Source organism: Bipolaris zeicola, assembly GCF_000523435.1.
Source record: "Bipolaris zeicola 26-R-13 unplaced genomic scaffold scaffold_366, whole genome shotgun sequence".
Taxonomy (NCBI): domain Eukaryota; kingdom Fungi; phylum Ascomycota; class Dothideomycetes; order Pleosporales; family Pleosporaceae; genus Bipolaris; species Bipolaris zeicola.
In genome coordinates this window covers 1-16,825 of record NW_006912415.1, presented here as the reverse complement: position 1 = coordinate 16,825, position 16,825 = coordinate 1, and the positions used below count along the sequence as shown (strand labels likewise).

Here is a 16,825-nt window from a genome sequence, read left to right as displayed (position 1 = left end):
AAAAAAAAAAGGGGAATCCCTTTAGGATTCCCTAAGGGGAATCCCGCAAGGGATTAGTGTCATTAAAAACAACTCGAATTTAGGATGGACGGTTAAACAAAGGTCTTTTCAAATTAAATTGCATGAGAAAGATTTAGATTTATTAAAAAAAATTCAAAGTTATTTTGGTGTGGGTTATTTAAGTAAACCTGCATCCAATATGATTCAATATCGTGTTCAAGCCGTTAAAGATTTAAAAGTTATTTTCCAGCATTTCGATAAATATCCGCTAATTTCACAAAAACAAGGTGATTATCTTTTATTTAAAAATGTTCTTGATTTAATTGAGAATAAAGAACATCTTACAATGGAAGGATTACGGAAAATTTTAGCTGTTAAAGCTTCAATGAATAATGGTCTATCGGATGTGTTGAAAGTCGCCTTTCCGGGAATTGTTCCAGTAAACCGAGATAAAATACCAATATCAGTTTCTTCTATTAACCCTTATTGATTAGCCGGATTTGTGTTGTTTTTTTTGACGTTATTTCTTTCAGAAATAACTAAAAAAAAACTAGGAGAAGGTTGTTTTTTAGTTAGCATCAAAGCTTCTAAAACGACCTCTTTGAAGAAGGCTGTACAATTAAAATTTAAAATATGTCAACATAAACGTGATGAACAATTATTGATAAATATAGTCGACTTCTTAGGTTTCGGACGTATTTATAAAGTTAATGAGGCGGGTATTGAAATCTTAGTTACCAAGTTTACGGATATAATTAATCTTCTTGCACTATTTAAAGAGTATCCTTTACAAGGAGCTAAATCCAAAGATTGGTTGGATTTTTGCACAATAGTTGAATTGATGCAGAATAAGGCTCATTTAAGTGCATCTGGTTTAGATCAAATATGTAAAATCAAAGCTGGCATGAATACAGGTAGAGAATTACTTTAATAAATTTTCCCTCTATTTGCTTATAGTAAGACAATATTTAGTAGGGTGGGTGGGAAAGGTAACTAATCTTGTTTATTGTTGGTATCGGTATAATTTTAGGAGACGGATTCTTAGATAGAGTTAAACCTAGTCATAATACAAGACTACGTATAGAGCAATCATATCCTGAAAAGGAGAGATATTTAAGAAGTTTATATGAATTATTTGAACCCATTACTACTATGAGTCCTACAATTTTAACAAGGAAAGATAAACGTAGCGGTACTACGACTCAATCTCTTTATTTTAGGACTTTAGCTATGCCTTGTTTAAATCATTATTATGATTTATTTTACAAGGAAAGAGTTAAAGTTATACCTAGAAACTTGAGTACGTTATTAACAGCTAGAGGGTTAGCTTACTGAATCATGGACGATGGGGGTAAATCAGTATATAACCAAACTATGTTGCACACTAGATCTTTTATGCTTGAAGAGGTTAAATATCTTCAATCTGTTTTATCTGAAAACTTTGGTTTAGTTACCAGATTAGAAGAAAAGAAAAAAGATAAGTGAGTTATATATATCCCTGTAAGACAAGTGACTAAACTTAAAGATATTGTAGGGCCTTATATGAACGAGAGTATGTTATATAAGATATAAAAATAAATATTATTTATGATAATTTTCCATAGTTAGTGATATTATATTTAGAAAATCAAAATAGTTTCATAAAACATGAAACCTGTATTATACAGGAGAATAAATAGACTAAAATTCTTAAGATAAAAATTGGAATTTTAGTGTCACTAGCTACATCATTGAAAACGATCAAAGAGATTTTAAATAAATTTAAAAGATCGTCGGTTATATTTTGGATCGCTATCGACTAGTACAATGATGGGTACCTGAAATGGTGCTTAATGAATAGTCAGAATCTTTATATATAATATACTAGGGCTTTAAGTAAATCCTAATAGGTTTTAAAGTACAGGAGTTAATAAATTGATTATTTAGATATCAATTTACGTAACTTAAGATTTGGTTGGGGTTTGTTCATATCTTTTAGTATGTTTCTGATTTACTAGAATAGCAGCAAATCAAAGTTCTCTTTCAGCCTTTTTAACTAACAGAGTAGGTGACTGTTTTTTAACTATAGGTATGTTTGCGATTTTATGAGCGTTTGGTAAGACAGAAAAAAGTAAAGTTTCTAAATGTGAGAATAGTTATGGTTGCGTTCCTAAAAAGAATAGATCTATTTATCACCATTCAATAAGAAAATATTCTACAAGTAAAGTATCAAGTAATTATTCAGTTGGACCCTACTTAGCTGGATTAATAGAAGGAGATGGGTACATTGGTGTTCAGAACCCAGACTCTAAAACTAATGTGATTTATAGACCAAAAATTCTTATTGCTTTTAATATTAATGATAAACCTTTAGCTGAAAAATTATCTGCTGAATTAGAAGTAGGTAAAGTTATTAATAGAGAAAAAGCAGGTCATGTCATATTACAAATTTTAGCTAAAGAAGAAGTTTTAAAGATAATTCACTTAATAAATGGATACATGCGTACACCAAAAATAGAAGCTTTGCATAGAGCTATTTGTTGAATAAATGAAAAAGATAGTACTACTATACCTTGTCTAGGTTTAGATTTATCCTCTTTAGATAGTAATAGTTGATTGGCAGGGTTTACAGACGCTGACGGTAATTTTGCTATAACAGTATATGATAGAAAGAAAAATGGAGTCTTTTTAAGAACAAGTGTTCAACCTTTTTTTCGTATAGAAGTTAAACAAAATTATTCTAGGGAAGTTGCTGAAAATAATGGAGGTGCTAGTTATTTTAATATTTTAACTAAAATATCTGCCTTTTTTACTGTTAATCTCTATACTAGAACTCGAGAAAGAGAAGATAAAGTCTTTTATTCTTTTATGGCGGTGGCTCATAACTCCAGAAGTCATGAAATTGTTCGTAAATATTTCGATAACTTCCCACTACGTTCTTCTAAGTATCTAGCATATAAAGACTGATGTACGGTTCAAGATCTTAATAAAGGAGGTCTAACTAAAGAGAAGTTGGATAAGATAAAAATTATAAAAAATAATTTTAATAGTAAAAGGAAACAATTTAATTTTTCACATTTAGATTCTTTACATTTTAAATAAATTGCCGTGGGCAGTAGTGATATTACCCTTATTATATAACTGTATCGCTGGAAACTCCTAAAGTCATTTTATAGGATATTGTGAAAACATCCTTTTTAGATGCGTACACAGACCATAAACATTAAAATGAATAGATCTTATTGTTTAATAAGTGAAAATGGACAATCAGCAGGAAACATTAAATATATACATAGTATATATCGAGGATCCTCAGAGACTGCGCGTTATACACCCTTTTTGTTTTTTTAAGAAACTAAAGATCAATATATAGGGTGAAGATACAGTCCAATTATAGCTGAAAGGCTATAAGTAAATTGAATTTAGATTATGCAACTGTATTCTCATTAGCTCCATACATGAATGAAAATGTTGTTACTATTGTAGGTATATGTTTATTAATTGGAGCTATGGCTAAAAGTTCTCAAATAGGACTTCACGTATGACTACCTATGGCGATGGAGGGTTTGAATAGGGCCTTCCTTAAACTTCACTATATGCGGGAACATCCCGTTTTTATATTATGGTCCACTGTTTACTTTGTAAGCTTCGGAAAAATCCAGAATGAGGGACAATCCGCAGGAAACCACATGAATAATTTGGGCTCTTCAGAGACTACACGTGAAGCAATTACATTAGATTATAAAAAAATTTTTGAAGGATGGTTAATAGGATTTGCTGAAGGAGATGGAGGATTTAGTATAGACAAAAGAGGTTATTTAGTGTTTAAAGTAACACAATCTAGCGTAGATGCACAAGTACTATTCTACATTAAAAAAGAATTAGGCTTTGGATCCGTAACAGTACAAAGCAAATTAAACAAAACTCATCAGTATAGAGTTAGAGATAAAGATAATCTTTTAAAAATAATAAATATATTCAATGGTAACTTAATAACTAAAAATAAAAAATCTCAGTTTAAATCATGATTAGAAGCTTTTAATTTAAAATATAAAACGAATATTATACATATAGAATCAAATGAAAAAGTAAATCTATGTAATGCATGATTATCTGGATTTACAGATGCAGAAGGATGTTTCACTAGTTCTGCCTATTTAAGTAAAACAGGTAAACATATAGTTACTGTAAGATACGTAATCTCTCAAAAAGATGATGTGGAATTTAGTAAACTCCTTGCTAACCTAATAGATGGTTATGTAACACATATAAAAAGCTATGATGGTTATAATACTGTAGTTAATTTTGGTAAACTTAATAAAATATTAAATTATTTACACAATTATCCTCTTAAAACTAAAAAACATGTTTCATACTTGAGATGGTTAAAAGTATATCATCTGGTTAAAGATAAAAAACATTTAACTGAATCAGGTATAGAAATCATAAAAGATAAAATTAAATTCATAAACAAATAATGTAATTGATGATATAGTCCGAACAATAACGTGAGTTGTTGAGTATTTGTGCCGTATTAGTGTAGACATTGATCTACATATAGCATAAATCAACCGTTTTGCCTACACCCGTTTCGGCATTAATACACGCTGCCACTATGGTTAAACATAGCCGTTGATTAACGTGAGTTAATCAATTATGATATCACTGTTTGCTGGGATCACCTTACATCAAGTTTATTTATATTTTAAGTTTACCCTTAGATAAGATAAATAAGAAAATCTTGTGTTTTAGAAGAGGTTTTTCTATTCTAAAAGGGGTTAATCAGCAGGAAACGTCGTCAGATGACGATGGATCCTCAGAGGCTACACGTGATATAACTTATGAATTTAATGAATTTTCTAATTTAATACCTCAACATAAAAAAAAAGTCAACAAACAGTTTTTACAATGATTCATAGGTTTTACAGAGGGAGATGGTTCTTTTATTGTATCTAAGGATAAAATCTATTTTGATATAACTCAAAGTATTTCGGATATACAAGTTCTTTATTATATAAAAAAAGAACTAGGATTTGGTAAAATTTTAATGAGGAAGGAGGGAAATAGAAATGTAGGAGTTTTTTATGTTTCTTCAAAAGAAAACTTTACTAGATTAATTCATATATTTAATGGTAATTTATGCACTCATTATAAAAAAGAACAATTTAAAGTATGATTAACTACATATAACAAACAATATCATATGGAGATTCCTTTTAAAGATAAGTTAGTTAAACCTAGTTTACATTCAGGTTGAATATCTGGCTTTGTAGACGCAGAAGGTTGTTTTTATGGTAGAGTTAAGAATTGTTCTACATCCAAACTTAGAAGAGCTCCGCATTTAACATTTCAAGTTTCTCAAAAAGAATTTGATATTATTAAAACACTTCGTGATGTATTTTTAAATACTGATTCTTTAGATTTAAAAAATGTTAGCTACGATAAAAGTTGAGATGGTTGAATTTTTCATTGTTCATCTTTTACTAAACTTAAGGTTATCATAAATTACTTTTCTAGATACAAATTAAAAACAAAAAAATCTCTTTCATTTACTAAATGATGTAAAATACATGATATGGTATTAAATAAGAAACATCTTACGTTAGAAGGACTAAATAAAATAGATCTTTTAACGAAAGACGTCAATAAATTTATAAGTTAAAGATATAGTCCGATCCATGTCTAAAGATATGGCGCGCTATCCCTTATAGTTAAGGATAGCCAACACAAATGTACGGCAGGTGTTTACCTATTAATGCGTTCATCTCCTTTAATTGAATACAGCTCAACAGTTTTAATGTTATGTCTATGATTAGGTGCTATTACAACAGTATTTAGTTCTCTAATTGGTTTATTCCAACAAGATATTAAAAAAGTTATTGCTTATTCTACAATGAGCCAGCTTGGAATGATGGTTATAGCTGTAGGTCTATCTTCTTATAACGTGGCATTATTCCATTTAGTTAATCATGCATTCTATAAAGCATTATTATTCTTAGGTGCTGGAGCAGTAATTCATGCTGTAGCAGATAATCAAGACTTTAGAAGATATGGTGGATTAAGACCATTTTTACCACTTACTTATTCAGTTATGCTTATAGCTTCTTTAAGTTTAGTAGCTTTCCCTTTTATGACAGGGTTCTATTCAAAAGATTTTATTCTTGAGTCCGCTTACGGTCAGTATTATTTCTCTGGTACTGTTGTATATATAATAGCTACTATAGGAGCAATGTTTACTACATTATATTCTGTAAAAGTGTTGTATTTAACATTCTTAACTAATCCTAATGGACCTTTAATCAATTATGAAAAAGCACATGAAGGTGATATCTTTATGAGCCTACCTTTAATGATTTTAGCTGTATTCTCTATATTCTTTGGGTATATTACAAAGGATATGTTTATAGGATTGGGTTCAGGATTCTTTTCGGATAATGCTTTATTTATACATCCTTCTCATGAGATAATGTTAGATACTGAATTTGGAGTACCAACTCTATTTAAGTTATTACCTTTAATATTCACTATTTCATTAAGTGTAATTGCTATAGTGTTATCTGAATACTTATCTACTATATTAATTGGTTTTAAATCATCTAGAGTGGGTTACAACATATTTAGTTTCTTTAACCAACGTTTCTTAATAGAGCTATTTTATAACAGATACATTACAGGTATCGTATTAAAACTTGGTGGACAAACTACTAAAGTAATAGATAAAGGATCTGTAGAGTATTTAGGACCTTACGGGCTAGAGAAAGGACTATTGAATATAAGTAATAACATTGCTAGATTAAATACTGGTGTTATTACATCTTATGCATTATATATCTTAATAGGGTTAATCGCTTATCTTTTATTTAGTTCATATATTAATAGTTCTAATATTATATTAGTATTAGTTATCTCTTTATCCTTAGCATTGTTTCAAAGTAGAGAATAATCTATTACCTTCCAAGGTGTTGTTTTACAAAGTTCTGTAAAACTAGATGAGGCTATTGAGAAATTGGAAGAATATGTTGAGAAAATACCTGGTGTTAATGGTTTGGCAGAAGAGGCAGGTAAAGATGTTTACAAAATAGCTAGTTTGATAGAAGAAAAAACAAAAGAACTGAAAAGTTTGAAAAGAGAAGTAGATAAAATAGCAGACTCAGAGCTAAGCCAGCCATCTGTTTCAGCAGAGACAGTTGAGGTTATTAAAATGATTAAAGAAGATGCTGCGAAAGCACTAATAGATGGTGCAACAAATCTTCAGCAAGGTATGGATGCTGCTAGTACTTTATTTTAATGATTATACACAGAATAGTATAATAACGGTTAAATTACCATTAACTTGTTATGTTGTAGGACTATATTAGCTAATCACATAACAAATCCCAGTAGATCTATCTTTAGAGTTAGCTGGAAAATTGCAGTTACCTGATGTAAAAGGCAATTAGGGGAGAAGATAAACAGATGTTTAATAAAGCCCTTTTATCTTCCCCCGTATGGGGGAGGAAAAATAAAAAGAGAATGATAGGGATTCACTCTATTAGGAGAGCATTCGGGTTTTCTTTTTAGTTTATAAAAAGAAGAAGGTTTAATCTTCGAATCTTTTATTTTATTTACTTATTATGTATATGCTTATACACTATAAAATCATTATTTATTCTAAAATATATAACCTGCCCAAGTTAAATAGATAATTACCTTGATTTATTAAAATAAACTTTTATATGTAATTTTAATATCATATTTTTTAAATTTAAAATGTTATATTTTCCAACGATTATTTCTGTTCTTGAAGTATTGGCTGTTACTGTACCTGTTTTACTAACAGTAGCTTTTGTAACTATAGCTGAGAGAAAAACAATGGCTAGTATGCAAAGAAGATTGGGACCTAATGCAGTGGGTTGTTTAACATGAAATCTTACACATAAAAGAACTTTTCATTCTTCTTGTGATGCTTTGAGTGAATGATACTGTAATAGAAAAAGCCCCCGTTATTGAATTTTCGGATGATGTGCTTTTTACTTCTACTAATTTACTTAATCCATCTGTGATTCTATCTTTCTTTAAATCTTTAAAAGGTAAAGTTGTAAGTGAATGTAAAGATTTATTATCTCCAATTACTCTTAGTACATCTTTTAATGGTTTAAAATATATTCCCTTTAATCGTCTTCCTTTATTAGTCAAATTAAGAAATGTTAGACACTTTAATACTTTTAACAAAGAGTTTATAGAGTGACTACGTGGATTTGTAGACAGTGAAGGAAGTTTTTATATTGAACCCAACAATAAGGGTCGTTCTTATAGATTTAATTTCCAAATAGTGTTGCATGTAGATGACATAAAAGTACTACATTTTATTAAGAGTAATCTTGGTATAGGAGAAGTTAGAGAAAGAGGTACGAATGCTACTTTTACTATAAGGACTCAACAAGATATAGTCAAATTAATAGATATTTTTTCTAAATATCCATTAAACTCTGTTTGGACCCCCTCTCTCTCAGAGAGAGGGGGGCCTAAAAAATATCTAGATTTTTCCGATTTTAAAAGAGCATTTGAACTATATACTAGCTCTTATATAAAATCTCCTGAGTTAATTTTAGAAATAATCCGAATTAAGGATAGTATGAACAAAGGTAGAACGAATTTTTCTATGCCTAGCGAACATAATTATCGAATAACTCCTTATTGATTACTTGGATTTGTAGAAGGTGATGGTTCATTTTTCATTCGAAGAAAGAATTATCAATTGTATTTTTCTATTGTTCAACATTCTCTCCTGCGGAGCTCCTTAGAGCTCCTGCGGAGCTCCCTAACTTTTTTTTTACATATATTATGATATATTAAAAAAAAAGTAAATGGGAGAGGGACTTTGAATTAATGAATAAAATTGGGGATTTTCTATATGATTTACCTTTTATTAATAAACAAACAATGCGGAAAAGTAGTATAAGAATAAGCGAGTCTTCCTAATTTTTTTTTTTTATTATTTATCATAGATAAATAATAAAAAAAAATAACCAGTCGTTTTACCATCTTCACCTGACGGCGAGAACGGCTATAAAAACCCTGTTACTTATCTAATAATTGATCACACTGATTTAATAAAACATGTAATTATTCCTTTTTTTAGCTCTATGACATGACGTAGTAAAAAATTATTGGATTTTGAAGATTTCACCTTAGTATTTAAGTTGAAACAACAAGGCCATCACTATACCCATGAGGGAAAATTTTTAATAGATTCCTTTATAGGACAAATGAATAACAATAGACTTTCAACCTCAGGTGGCTTGCCTAGAGAAGACAGGGAGTTATTAATTACGCAAGCCAAAATAATTTTACAAGCCCCCTCTAATTATAAAAAAGAGAAAGGGAAAACTTTTATTATATCTGAGAATAAATGACTAACTGTTAGAAAAGGTGTATTCTATGAAATTGCTGATCTTAACGGTAATGTTGTTACTACATGTAATTCAATTACAGCTATTATGGATTTTCTAGAAGTGTCTCGTTATATAGTTTTAAAAAGATTAGAGGACTAAATAAAATTTCTAGCCCTTGTTTTTTTTCTAGGCCCCCTCTCTCTCAGAGAGAGGGGTCCAAACAGTTATGAAATAACGTCGAAAAAAAACTAGGGGCTGACCCTTTGGGAAGACCCCCGATGGGGCTCATCCCGGCAGGGATAGTTATTTCTTTGAAATAACGTCGAAATTTTATAAGAGCCGGTTTTGTAAGTAAAGGAGGATCGTTTAGTAACGATCCAAGAATTAGAAAGCTAGACTATTTTTACTTAGCGGTTATTTACAAGACAGGTGAAATGGGTCATATTACAGGACGGGCGACAGGATATATGTTTAGATACAAAAAAGACCCTAAAGGTTTTTATATAGGGAGAACTAAAGACTTTCACAAAAGATTTAAAGATCATTTGAGTTCTAACTTAAAGGATAGATTTCATAAATTTGCTAATTCAATTGGTTGAGATCAATTTGAATTTTCTATTATAGAGATATGTGATCTTAGCATCCAACAAGATAGAGAAGATTTTTACTTGCAAAAATACTTACCTTTATTAAATACTATCTTTAAAAGTAATTTTAGTGAAATACAATCTTATGACTCTTTATATGAGATATTAAGACTTAGACAGTCAAAATTTGATTCAGATAATAAAGATTTATACCTTTATGTTTATGAATATTGTAATAATCAAATTAGTACTAATTATCTACTATTTAGTAGCATAAGTGCGTCATCAAAAGAATATGGTATAGCTAGAGAAACAATTAGTGTTTATTTAAATACTTATGTACCCTACAAAAATCTCTTATTTTTAACTAATAAAATGGAATGTTTTGATTTAGCAGGAAAACTAGTTAGTGATGCTATGCAAGGATTAAATTTAAATCATAATATAGCTAAAAAAATATGGATGTATTTTATAGAATCAAAAGATACTGTTGTTAAAACAGAATTAGAGTCTAAAAGTGCAGTAGCTAAATTATTAGCCCCGGGTCGTCAGGGTATAGCCCTGAAGACTGGGGCTGCGGAGCCGGTGTACAACATTTAGTTATAACTAATCATCTAGATAAACTAATAAAAGGAGGTATTAATGGTCATTATATATTTAATCATGAATTAAATGATTTAGAGTTGGAAAAACTAATTGAATTCTCATGGTTAAGAAAAACGAGAAATCGTACAGTATGAGCTTATAATGCTATAACTTTAGAATTCATTACTGATTCATTTAATAGTATTCAAAAAGCAGCTGAATTTTTTAATGTTGATTACAGATCTGTTGTTAGACACTTAGATACTGAATTAGCTACTAAAAAAGGCAATTATTTAGTGTTATTTTTTAATGATAAATTGACTGATTTAAAAGAACTACTAAATAATTTAAAATTAGCCAAAAATGAGACTACTGAAATTTGAGTTTATAAAAAATTAGATGATAAATTCATTCTAATGAATTCCAATGAAACTGGTTTTAGTTCAAAACATTTAGCAGCTAAAGAATTAAGTCATAAAACAATTAGTAAATTTTTGAATACTCATAAAGACTATAAAGGTTTGTATTTTTACAGTATTAAATTGTAAGATAAAAAGTAAAGTGTAAGAAACTTTATTAGGCCCATCAGTGAAAGAGAACCTTTTGCTATAAACCATCCAATGGACGGGAACACCTTAAAGCTATTTCAACTAAATGTATTAGGTAACTAAATACATGGCCCAGGTAATGACTCGGGGTATAGTAAAATCGAAATAGATGTATGAAAAGAAATAGGCGACCCGCAGCCAAGTACCTATTATCTTAGGTATGCAGTTCATCGACTAAACGGTGGTTGGCATAAAATTTTTGCAATTTTATGCTTAAGATATAGTCAGACCCTGCTTGAGAAAGTACAGGGTATAAATATTTATATTTATACCTGGAAATGGATAGTTACACTATTTAGGGAGAAATCCTCAATTCTTTACCTGTATTATGTATAATAAATGGTTAAATGAGGACATTCGTGATATGGTCTACTTCAAGCATTTGCCGACGCTCTTAAACTTTTATTAAAAGAGTATGTTTCTCCTACACAAGCCAATATAGTATTATTTTTCCTTGGTCCGGTTATAACTTTAATCTTCTCATTACTTGGATATGCAGTAATACCTTAGGACTATAGGGTAATATAGACAAATTCCGGGTAACCCCTAAAGCTTCTGGTACCAAACTTCAAACGAAAGTTTGAAAGTGGCTGAAGTAATTACTCAGGTAAGGTAATAAGCCAGATGATTCTAGTTACTTTTTAGGTTTCCTAGGCTACGTAGGCTATAAATAATAGCCTACATATGCTTACTCCGTATGCTTAATTCTGCAAAACTTAGTAGCATAAATAAGTGAACTAGGGACTAGTAATAGGAATGGGCAATCGCGGATCTAAATCAGTTGTAAGATATTATTCTGCAGTTGTAAAAGAGCAACGAGTAAACGTCTATAGATATTTACAATATCCACAGCTATCCTTTTGGGATGGTCCCCTTCAGGGGTCCAGACCTAAAGGTCAGTCCCCCTTTTGGGGACTAGGAGAATCCACCCCTCCGGGGTGGATGTTTGTAATATATTTAAGATGTATTCTAATGAGCTTAGTAATAAGCTATGATTTTTTGTAGAAAAATTTTATACGATTCACCATTAATTGGTTTTAATTCTTTAAACGTTAATACTCGTCGTTATTATGCTACATTAAGTAATAATAAACATAAGATTAACGATCTACAAATCGATCCTTGATTTATTACAGGGTTTAGCGACGGTGAAGGTTGTTTTTCTTGCAGTGTCTTAAAAAGTTCCTCTTATAAATTTGGTTGAGAAGTTCAACCAATTTTTCAAATTAAACTACATATTAGAGATTATCCGCTTTTATTAAGAATCCAACGTAGTTTAGGTGGAATTGGTACTGTAAGTAGTAACCAGTCTTCTTGTGCCTTTAGAGTCAAAAAATTAAGTCAGCTAATAGAATTAATTCTATTTTTTGATAAATATCCTTTAATATCTCGAAAAAGAGGAGATTATTTATTATTTAAACAAATTCTATCTATTATTCAATTGAAAGAACATTTGACTTTACAAGGTTTACAAAAGATTATTAATATAAAAGCAACCTTAAACTTTGGTTTATCAAAAGAATTACAATGAATGTCCCCCGAAACTGTTCCAGTTCCCCGTCCTTTAAGAGAAACCTGTGTAATACCACATTCACAGTGAATAGCTGGGTTTACTTCAGCTGAAGGTAATTTTTCTGTTTCTTTAGACAAGGGTATCTTTAAATCTCTATTATTTAAAATAACTCAGCATGAAAAAGATGAGGTATTATTAACTGCAATTAAAGAATATTTTAATTGTGGATATTGTTATTTAAGAAAAAAAGAAAATACAATAGATTTTAAAGTTACAAAATTTTCTGTCGTTAATGAAATAATTATACCTTTCTTTATTAAAAATCCGATTCTAGGTGTTAAATCCCTCTCCCATTTACTTTTTTTTTAATATATCATAATATATGTAAAAAAAAAGTTAGGGAGCTCCTTAGAGCTCCTGCGGAGCTCCGCAGGAGAGATTTTAATGATTGATGCTTAGTTTCGGACATAGTAAATAAAAAAGAACATAAATTAGAAGAAGGTGCCTTAAAAATAATTGAAATTCAAGGGGGAATGAACAGGGGGAGAAGTAAGTAAATTTTTTTTACTAAAAACTTTTTTTTGTATGGTCCTGGTTTAGTGTTACTAGATTATAATTTGGGTATATTATATATGTTGGCTGTGTCTTCATTAGCTACATATGGAATTCTGCTGGCTGGATTAGTAATTAGTCCCACACTCCCGTGAGGGAGTTGTTGAAAATCGGGTGAATTTCGAGAAAGACTTACTTTAAGTCAACTCGAAGCGAAACATGTATTTATTTTCTTAGCATGCCTTAGGGTTATATTTTTCCACCTTGGGGTGGGAAAATGGTGCATAAGAGTGTACTACTGTATAAAGTCCTTAGTGTACTTTATAACAAAGTCCTCTTATTTTAAACATGAACGTTCAACGACTAGTAGATGAGTATATAAGAAATACAATAATTCTACCACGAGCGCCCGAAGTCTTGTTTTATTTTTTATTTTATGATCAAAACTTTTATTTCAAATAAAACCTTACAATTGTTTATGGCCTGACTTTGTTTTTTACTTTTTTTATATATAGCGGAAATTAGTCCTTATTGTGATTATATTTATAGCAGTAGTGTTTTCATGTCTTTTCCAATACGAACTAAATTAGATATAAGAAAATATTATACTACCATTGTTACTGAGAATGACAATATCGAAGATTTACAAGCTTTACACTCAATATACATAAGAGAACTATACAAAGATAGGGAGGCTCCAGTAATACCTTTTGATCGTGATTTAATTTTAGCAACTTGTCACCATTGTTTAGACAAGAATAAAAAATCTGAGTTTTTAAAAGAGTGAGGAAATAAAGGCTGTATTTACATCATAGAATATAAGTACAACCCTTTTATTTATTACATAGGTAGAACAACTATGTTTAAAAGAAGATTTAGTAATCATCTTTTAGCTGATTCTAATAGCAAACTACATGTCTTTTTGAAGTTAGTTGGTTGGGAACATTTCAACATTTCTATTTTAGAGGTTTGTTCTTCTGAAGAACAGGGAGCAAGAGAGAATTACTACCTTCAGAAATACTTACCTTTATTGAATACTACTTTTTCTTCAAGATTTTCCGAATCTGCTATTTATTCAAGTTTAACTAGTAAATTAGCCGCTCTCAAATCTACTTCTGATTCTCATGTATCTGGTCAATCTATCCCTGTTTATGTGTATGAGGTATATGAAACATATATAGATAAAATATGTGTTAAATATAGTAGTATTATGGAAGCTAGCCGTAGTGAAAAGATTGCTAGAGGTACTTTAGGTATGTTTAGAGATACTAATGTACCGTTTAGAAATAAGCTATACTACTCGAAACCTATTATAGATTTTGAATTAACATTTAATTTATTTAAAACTGCATCTAGTGGTTTAAATCTTAATAGTAATATAGCTAAACAGGTTTGAGTTTACAATGCCAAAACCCTAGAATTCGTAAAAGGTAGCCCCTTTCCTTCTAAAACCCAAGCATCCGTTTCTGTGGGTATTAGTCGTAATGTAATAACCTATTTTATAGATACTTGGAAAGCAGAAGGAGTGAAAGGTACTTATTTATTTAGTAGACCACTTGAAGCTAAAGAAGTGGAAAATCTTATTGAATATTCACATACACTAGAACTGGGTAATAAAATAAAAGTTTGAGCTTATAATGCTAAAACACTTGAATTAGTTAATAATTCACCATTTTCTAGTTTACTTTCAGCTGCTAATCATTTCAAAGTTAATTATCGTACCATCACTAGGCATTTGGACACGAAATTAGCTAGTTCTCAAAATAAAATTCTTGTATATTTTTTACAAAAGAAATAGATTCAGTTCTAAAAAATGAACTTTTGAAAAACATGAATAAAGCTCACTATACTCGTACTGAGATCTGGGTGTATAGATTGGATGAGTATGGAGTTTTAAATTTAATACCCAATCAACCATTTAAAACTAAACGGGAAGCTATTCGTGCTCTTAAGATTCACATAACTGTATTGAATAAATATTTGGATTCTTCTGAAATATACAAAGGGTTTCTTATCTTCAGCTCTCCACAAAATTCTTAGGATAAACTTGAATAGACGAAATATATATAAACGTAAAACCTTAGTCACAGTTCCATTCTTTTTTGTATGTTTAGCATAGAAGGCTTATAACCTAATCTACTAGCTTAATGATCAAAATATGTATATAAACAAGACTATGATATAGTCTGAGCCATCTTGTAAGAGATGGAAGTAAAAAAATAAAGAGATTTTGCTAAAACAATACTGGGTCAGCTAATTCTAAATATGCTTTCTTAGGGTCTTTAAGAAGTACAGCTCAATTAATTAGTTATGAATTAATTTTAAGTTCTGCTATACTTTTAGTTGTATTATTAGCAGGTAGCTTAGACATAACTGTTATTATAGAAGCTCAAAGAGCTATTTGATATGCAGTACCTTTATTTCCTATATTCATTGTATTTTTCATAGGATCTATAGCAGAAACAAATAGAGCACCTTTTGACTTGGCAGAGGCTACTGATTTGGTCTCTTTAAAGATCACCATATGCTGAAAACCCCCTTTTTCGACCTTTTCTATTAATTAATAAAAGGGACAATCAGCAGGAAATTTAACATATAGTATGTTATAATCCTCAGAGACTACACGTGGTCATTTAATGTAAGTATTTATGTTAAATAAGATATAGTCCAATTTTGTATGAAAATACAAAATAAATAAAAATTGAAATTAAATTCAAACATTCATCCTACTGTGCTTACCTTAGAGGTAAGTAACATAACTCATGTAGCTTATATTACCAAACCTAAGCAAAAAGTTTGAACGGTAGCTAGCCGTAGACATTATTCTACTTCAAATTCAAATCCTCCATCATTTGATCTATATCCTGTTCCTATTTTAATTCTTGATGATTTAGATAATAAAGATTGCATTACATCTTATAGAGAATTATTAAAAGGCAAAGCAGGTATTTATTCTTTTATTAACACTGAAAATGGTAATCAGTACATCGGAAGTGTCAAAGACTTTTATTTAAGGCTTAATGAACATCTGAACAATAAAAAGTCTAACGTTGCTTTACAAAAATCATTTGTTAAGTATGGCTTAGATAAATTTCATTTTTATATATATGAACATTTTACATATCAAAGTAAAATTATAAGTTCTAAAGCTTTAACTGATTTGGAAACCAGTTATATAAAAAAATTTCATTTTGATACTCTTTATAATTTTAAGGCTAATGCTACAAGCTCATTAGGTTATAAACATACTGAAGAAGCTAGACTAAAGATGAAAGAGTATTATAAAAATAAGACAAATCATCCTATGTTTGGTAAAACTCATAGTAAAAAAGCGCTAGCTTTAATCAGTAAACCTGGTGAGTTAAATCCAATGTTTGGAAGAAAACACAGTGAAGTAACTAGATTTATAATAAGTGAAAGAAAGAGTAAATACCCTTTAGGTGTAGGTTTATATGATCTAGATGGCAATTTAATTTCAAAGTTTAAAAATAATGTAGAGTTAGCTAAACACTTAAATATTTCTAAGGTTACAGTGGGTAAATATTTAAACTTGGGTCTTGTGTATAATAACACATATCGGTTTAAACCTATAGAAGATTAATGTGTATTTAATATCTTTTTTTTTTT

The 16,825-nt window shown here is 29.8% G+C and overlaps 9 protein-coding genes across 9 annotated transcripts; 8 read left to right on the top strand and 1 right to left on the bottom strand.

The window, feature by feature from the left end:
• Positions 1 to 199: 199 nt before the first annotated feature.
• COCCADRAFT_111279 (uncharacterized protein) lies at positions 200 to 490 on the top strand (the record flags this gene model as incomplete). The annotated part of the gene is made up of 1 exon (XM_007719913.1): positions 200 to 490. One exon carries the CDS (start codon positions 200 to 202, stop codon positions 488 to 490), a length of 291 nt encoding a protein of 96 aa, XP_007718103.1.
• Positions 491 to 613: 123 nt separating this feature from the next.
• Positions 614 to 931, top strand: COCCADRAFT_111280 (uncharacterized protein; the record flags this gene model as incomplete). The annotated part of the gene is made up of 1 exon (XM_007719912.1): positions 614 to 931. A coding segment is annotated over one exon (318 nt), but the record flags the coding sequence as incomplete, so codon positions are not given.
• Positions 932 to 2,459: 1,528 nt separating this feature from the next.
• On the bottom strand, positions 2,460 to 2,627 carry COCCADRAFT_111292 (uncharacterized protein; the record flags this gene model as incomplete). The annotated part of the gene is made up of 1 exon (XM_007719911.1): positions 2,460 to 2,627. A coding segment is annotated over one exon (168 nt), but the record flags the coding sequence as incomplete, so codon positions are not given.
• A 909-nt stretch (positions 2,628 to 3,536) lies between these two features.
• COCCADRAFT_41714 (uncharacterized protein) lies at positions 3,537 to 4,457 on the top strand (the record flags this gene model as incomplete). The annotated part of the gene is made up of 2 exons (XM_007719910.1): positions 3,537 to 3,963; positions 4,150 to 4,457. The coding sequence occupies 2 exons, from the start codon at positions 3,537 to 3,539 to the stop codon at positions 4,455 to 4,457; spliced, it is 735 nt and encodes a 244-aa protein (XP_007718100.1).
• Positions 4,458 to 4,648: 191 nt separating this feature from the next.
• COCCADRAFT_111291 (uncharacterized protein) lies at positions 4,649 to 4,891 on the top strand (the record flags this gene model as incomplete). Its single annotated transcript, XM_007719909.1, has 1 exon — positions 4,649 to 4,891. A coding segment is annotated over one exon (243 nt), but the record flags the coding sequence as incomplete, so codon positions are not given.
• Positions 4,892 to 5,155, top strand: COCCADRAFT_111278 (uncharacterized protein; the record flags this gene model as incomplete). Its single annotated transcript, XM_007719908.1, has 1 exon — positions 4,892 to 5,155. A coding segment is annotated over one exon (264 nt), but the record flags the coding sequence as incomplete, so codon positions are not given.
• Positions 5,156 to 5,887: 732 nt separating this feature from the next.
• COCCADRAFT_111281 (uncharacterized protein) lies at positions 5,888 to 6,922 on the top strand (the record flags this gene model as incomplete). The annotated part of the gene is made up of 1 exon (XM_007719907.1): positions 5,888 to 6,922. The coding sequence occupies one exon, from the start codon at positions 5,888 to 5,890 to the stop codon at positions 6,920 to 6,922; it is 1,035 nt and encodes a 344-aa protein (XP_007718097.1).
• Positions 6,923 to 7,728: 806 nt separating this feature from the next.
• COCCADRAFT_41712 (uncharacterized protein) lies at positions 7,729 to 11,643 on the top strand (the record flags this gene model as incomplete). Its single annotated transcript, XM_007719906.1, has 5 exons — positions 7,729 to 7,866; positions 9,386 to 9,390; positions 10,213 to 10,217; positions 11,513 to 11,590; positions 11,633 to 11,643. 5 exons carry the CDS (start codon positions 7,729 to 7,731, stop codon positions 11,641 to 11,643), a joined length of 237 nt encoding a protein of 78 aa, XP_007718096.1.
• A 4,355-nt stretch (positions 11,644 to 15,998) lies between these two features.
• On the top strand, positions 15,999 to 16,799 carry COCCADRAFT_111283 (uncharacterized protein; the record flags this gene model as incomplete). Its single annotated transcript, XM_007719905.1, has 1 exon — positions 15,999 to 16,799. A coding segment is annotated over one exon (801 nt), but the record flags the coding sequence as incomplete, so codon positions are not given.
• Positions 16,800 to 16,825: the final 26 nt, after the last annotated feature.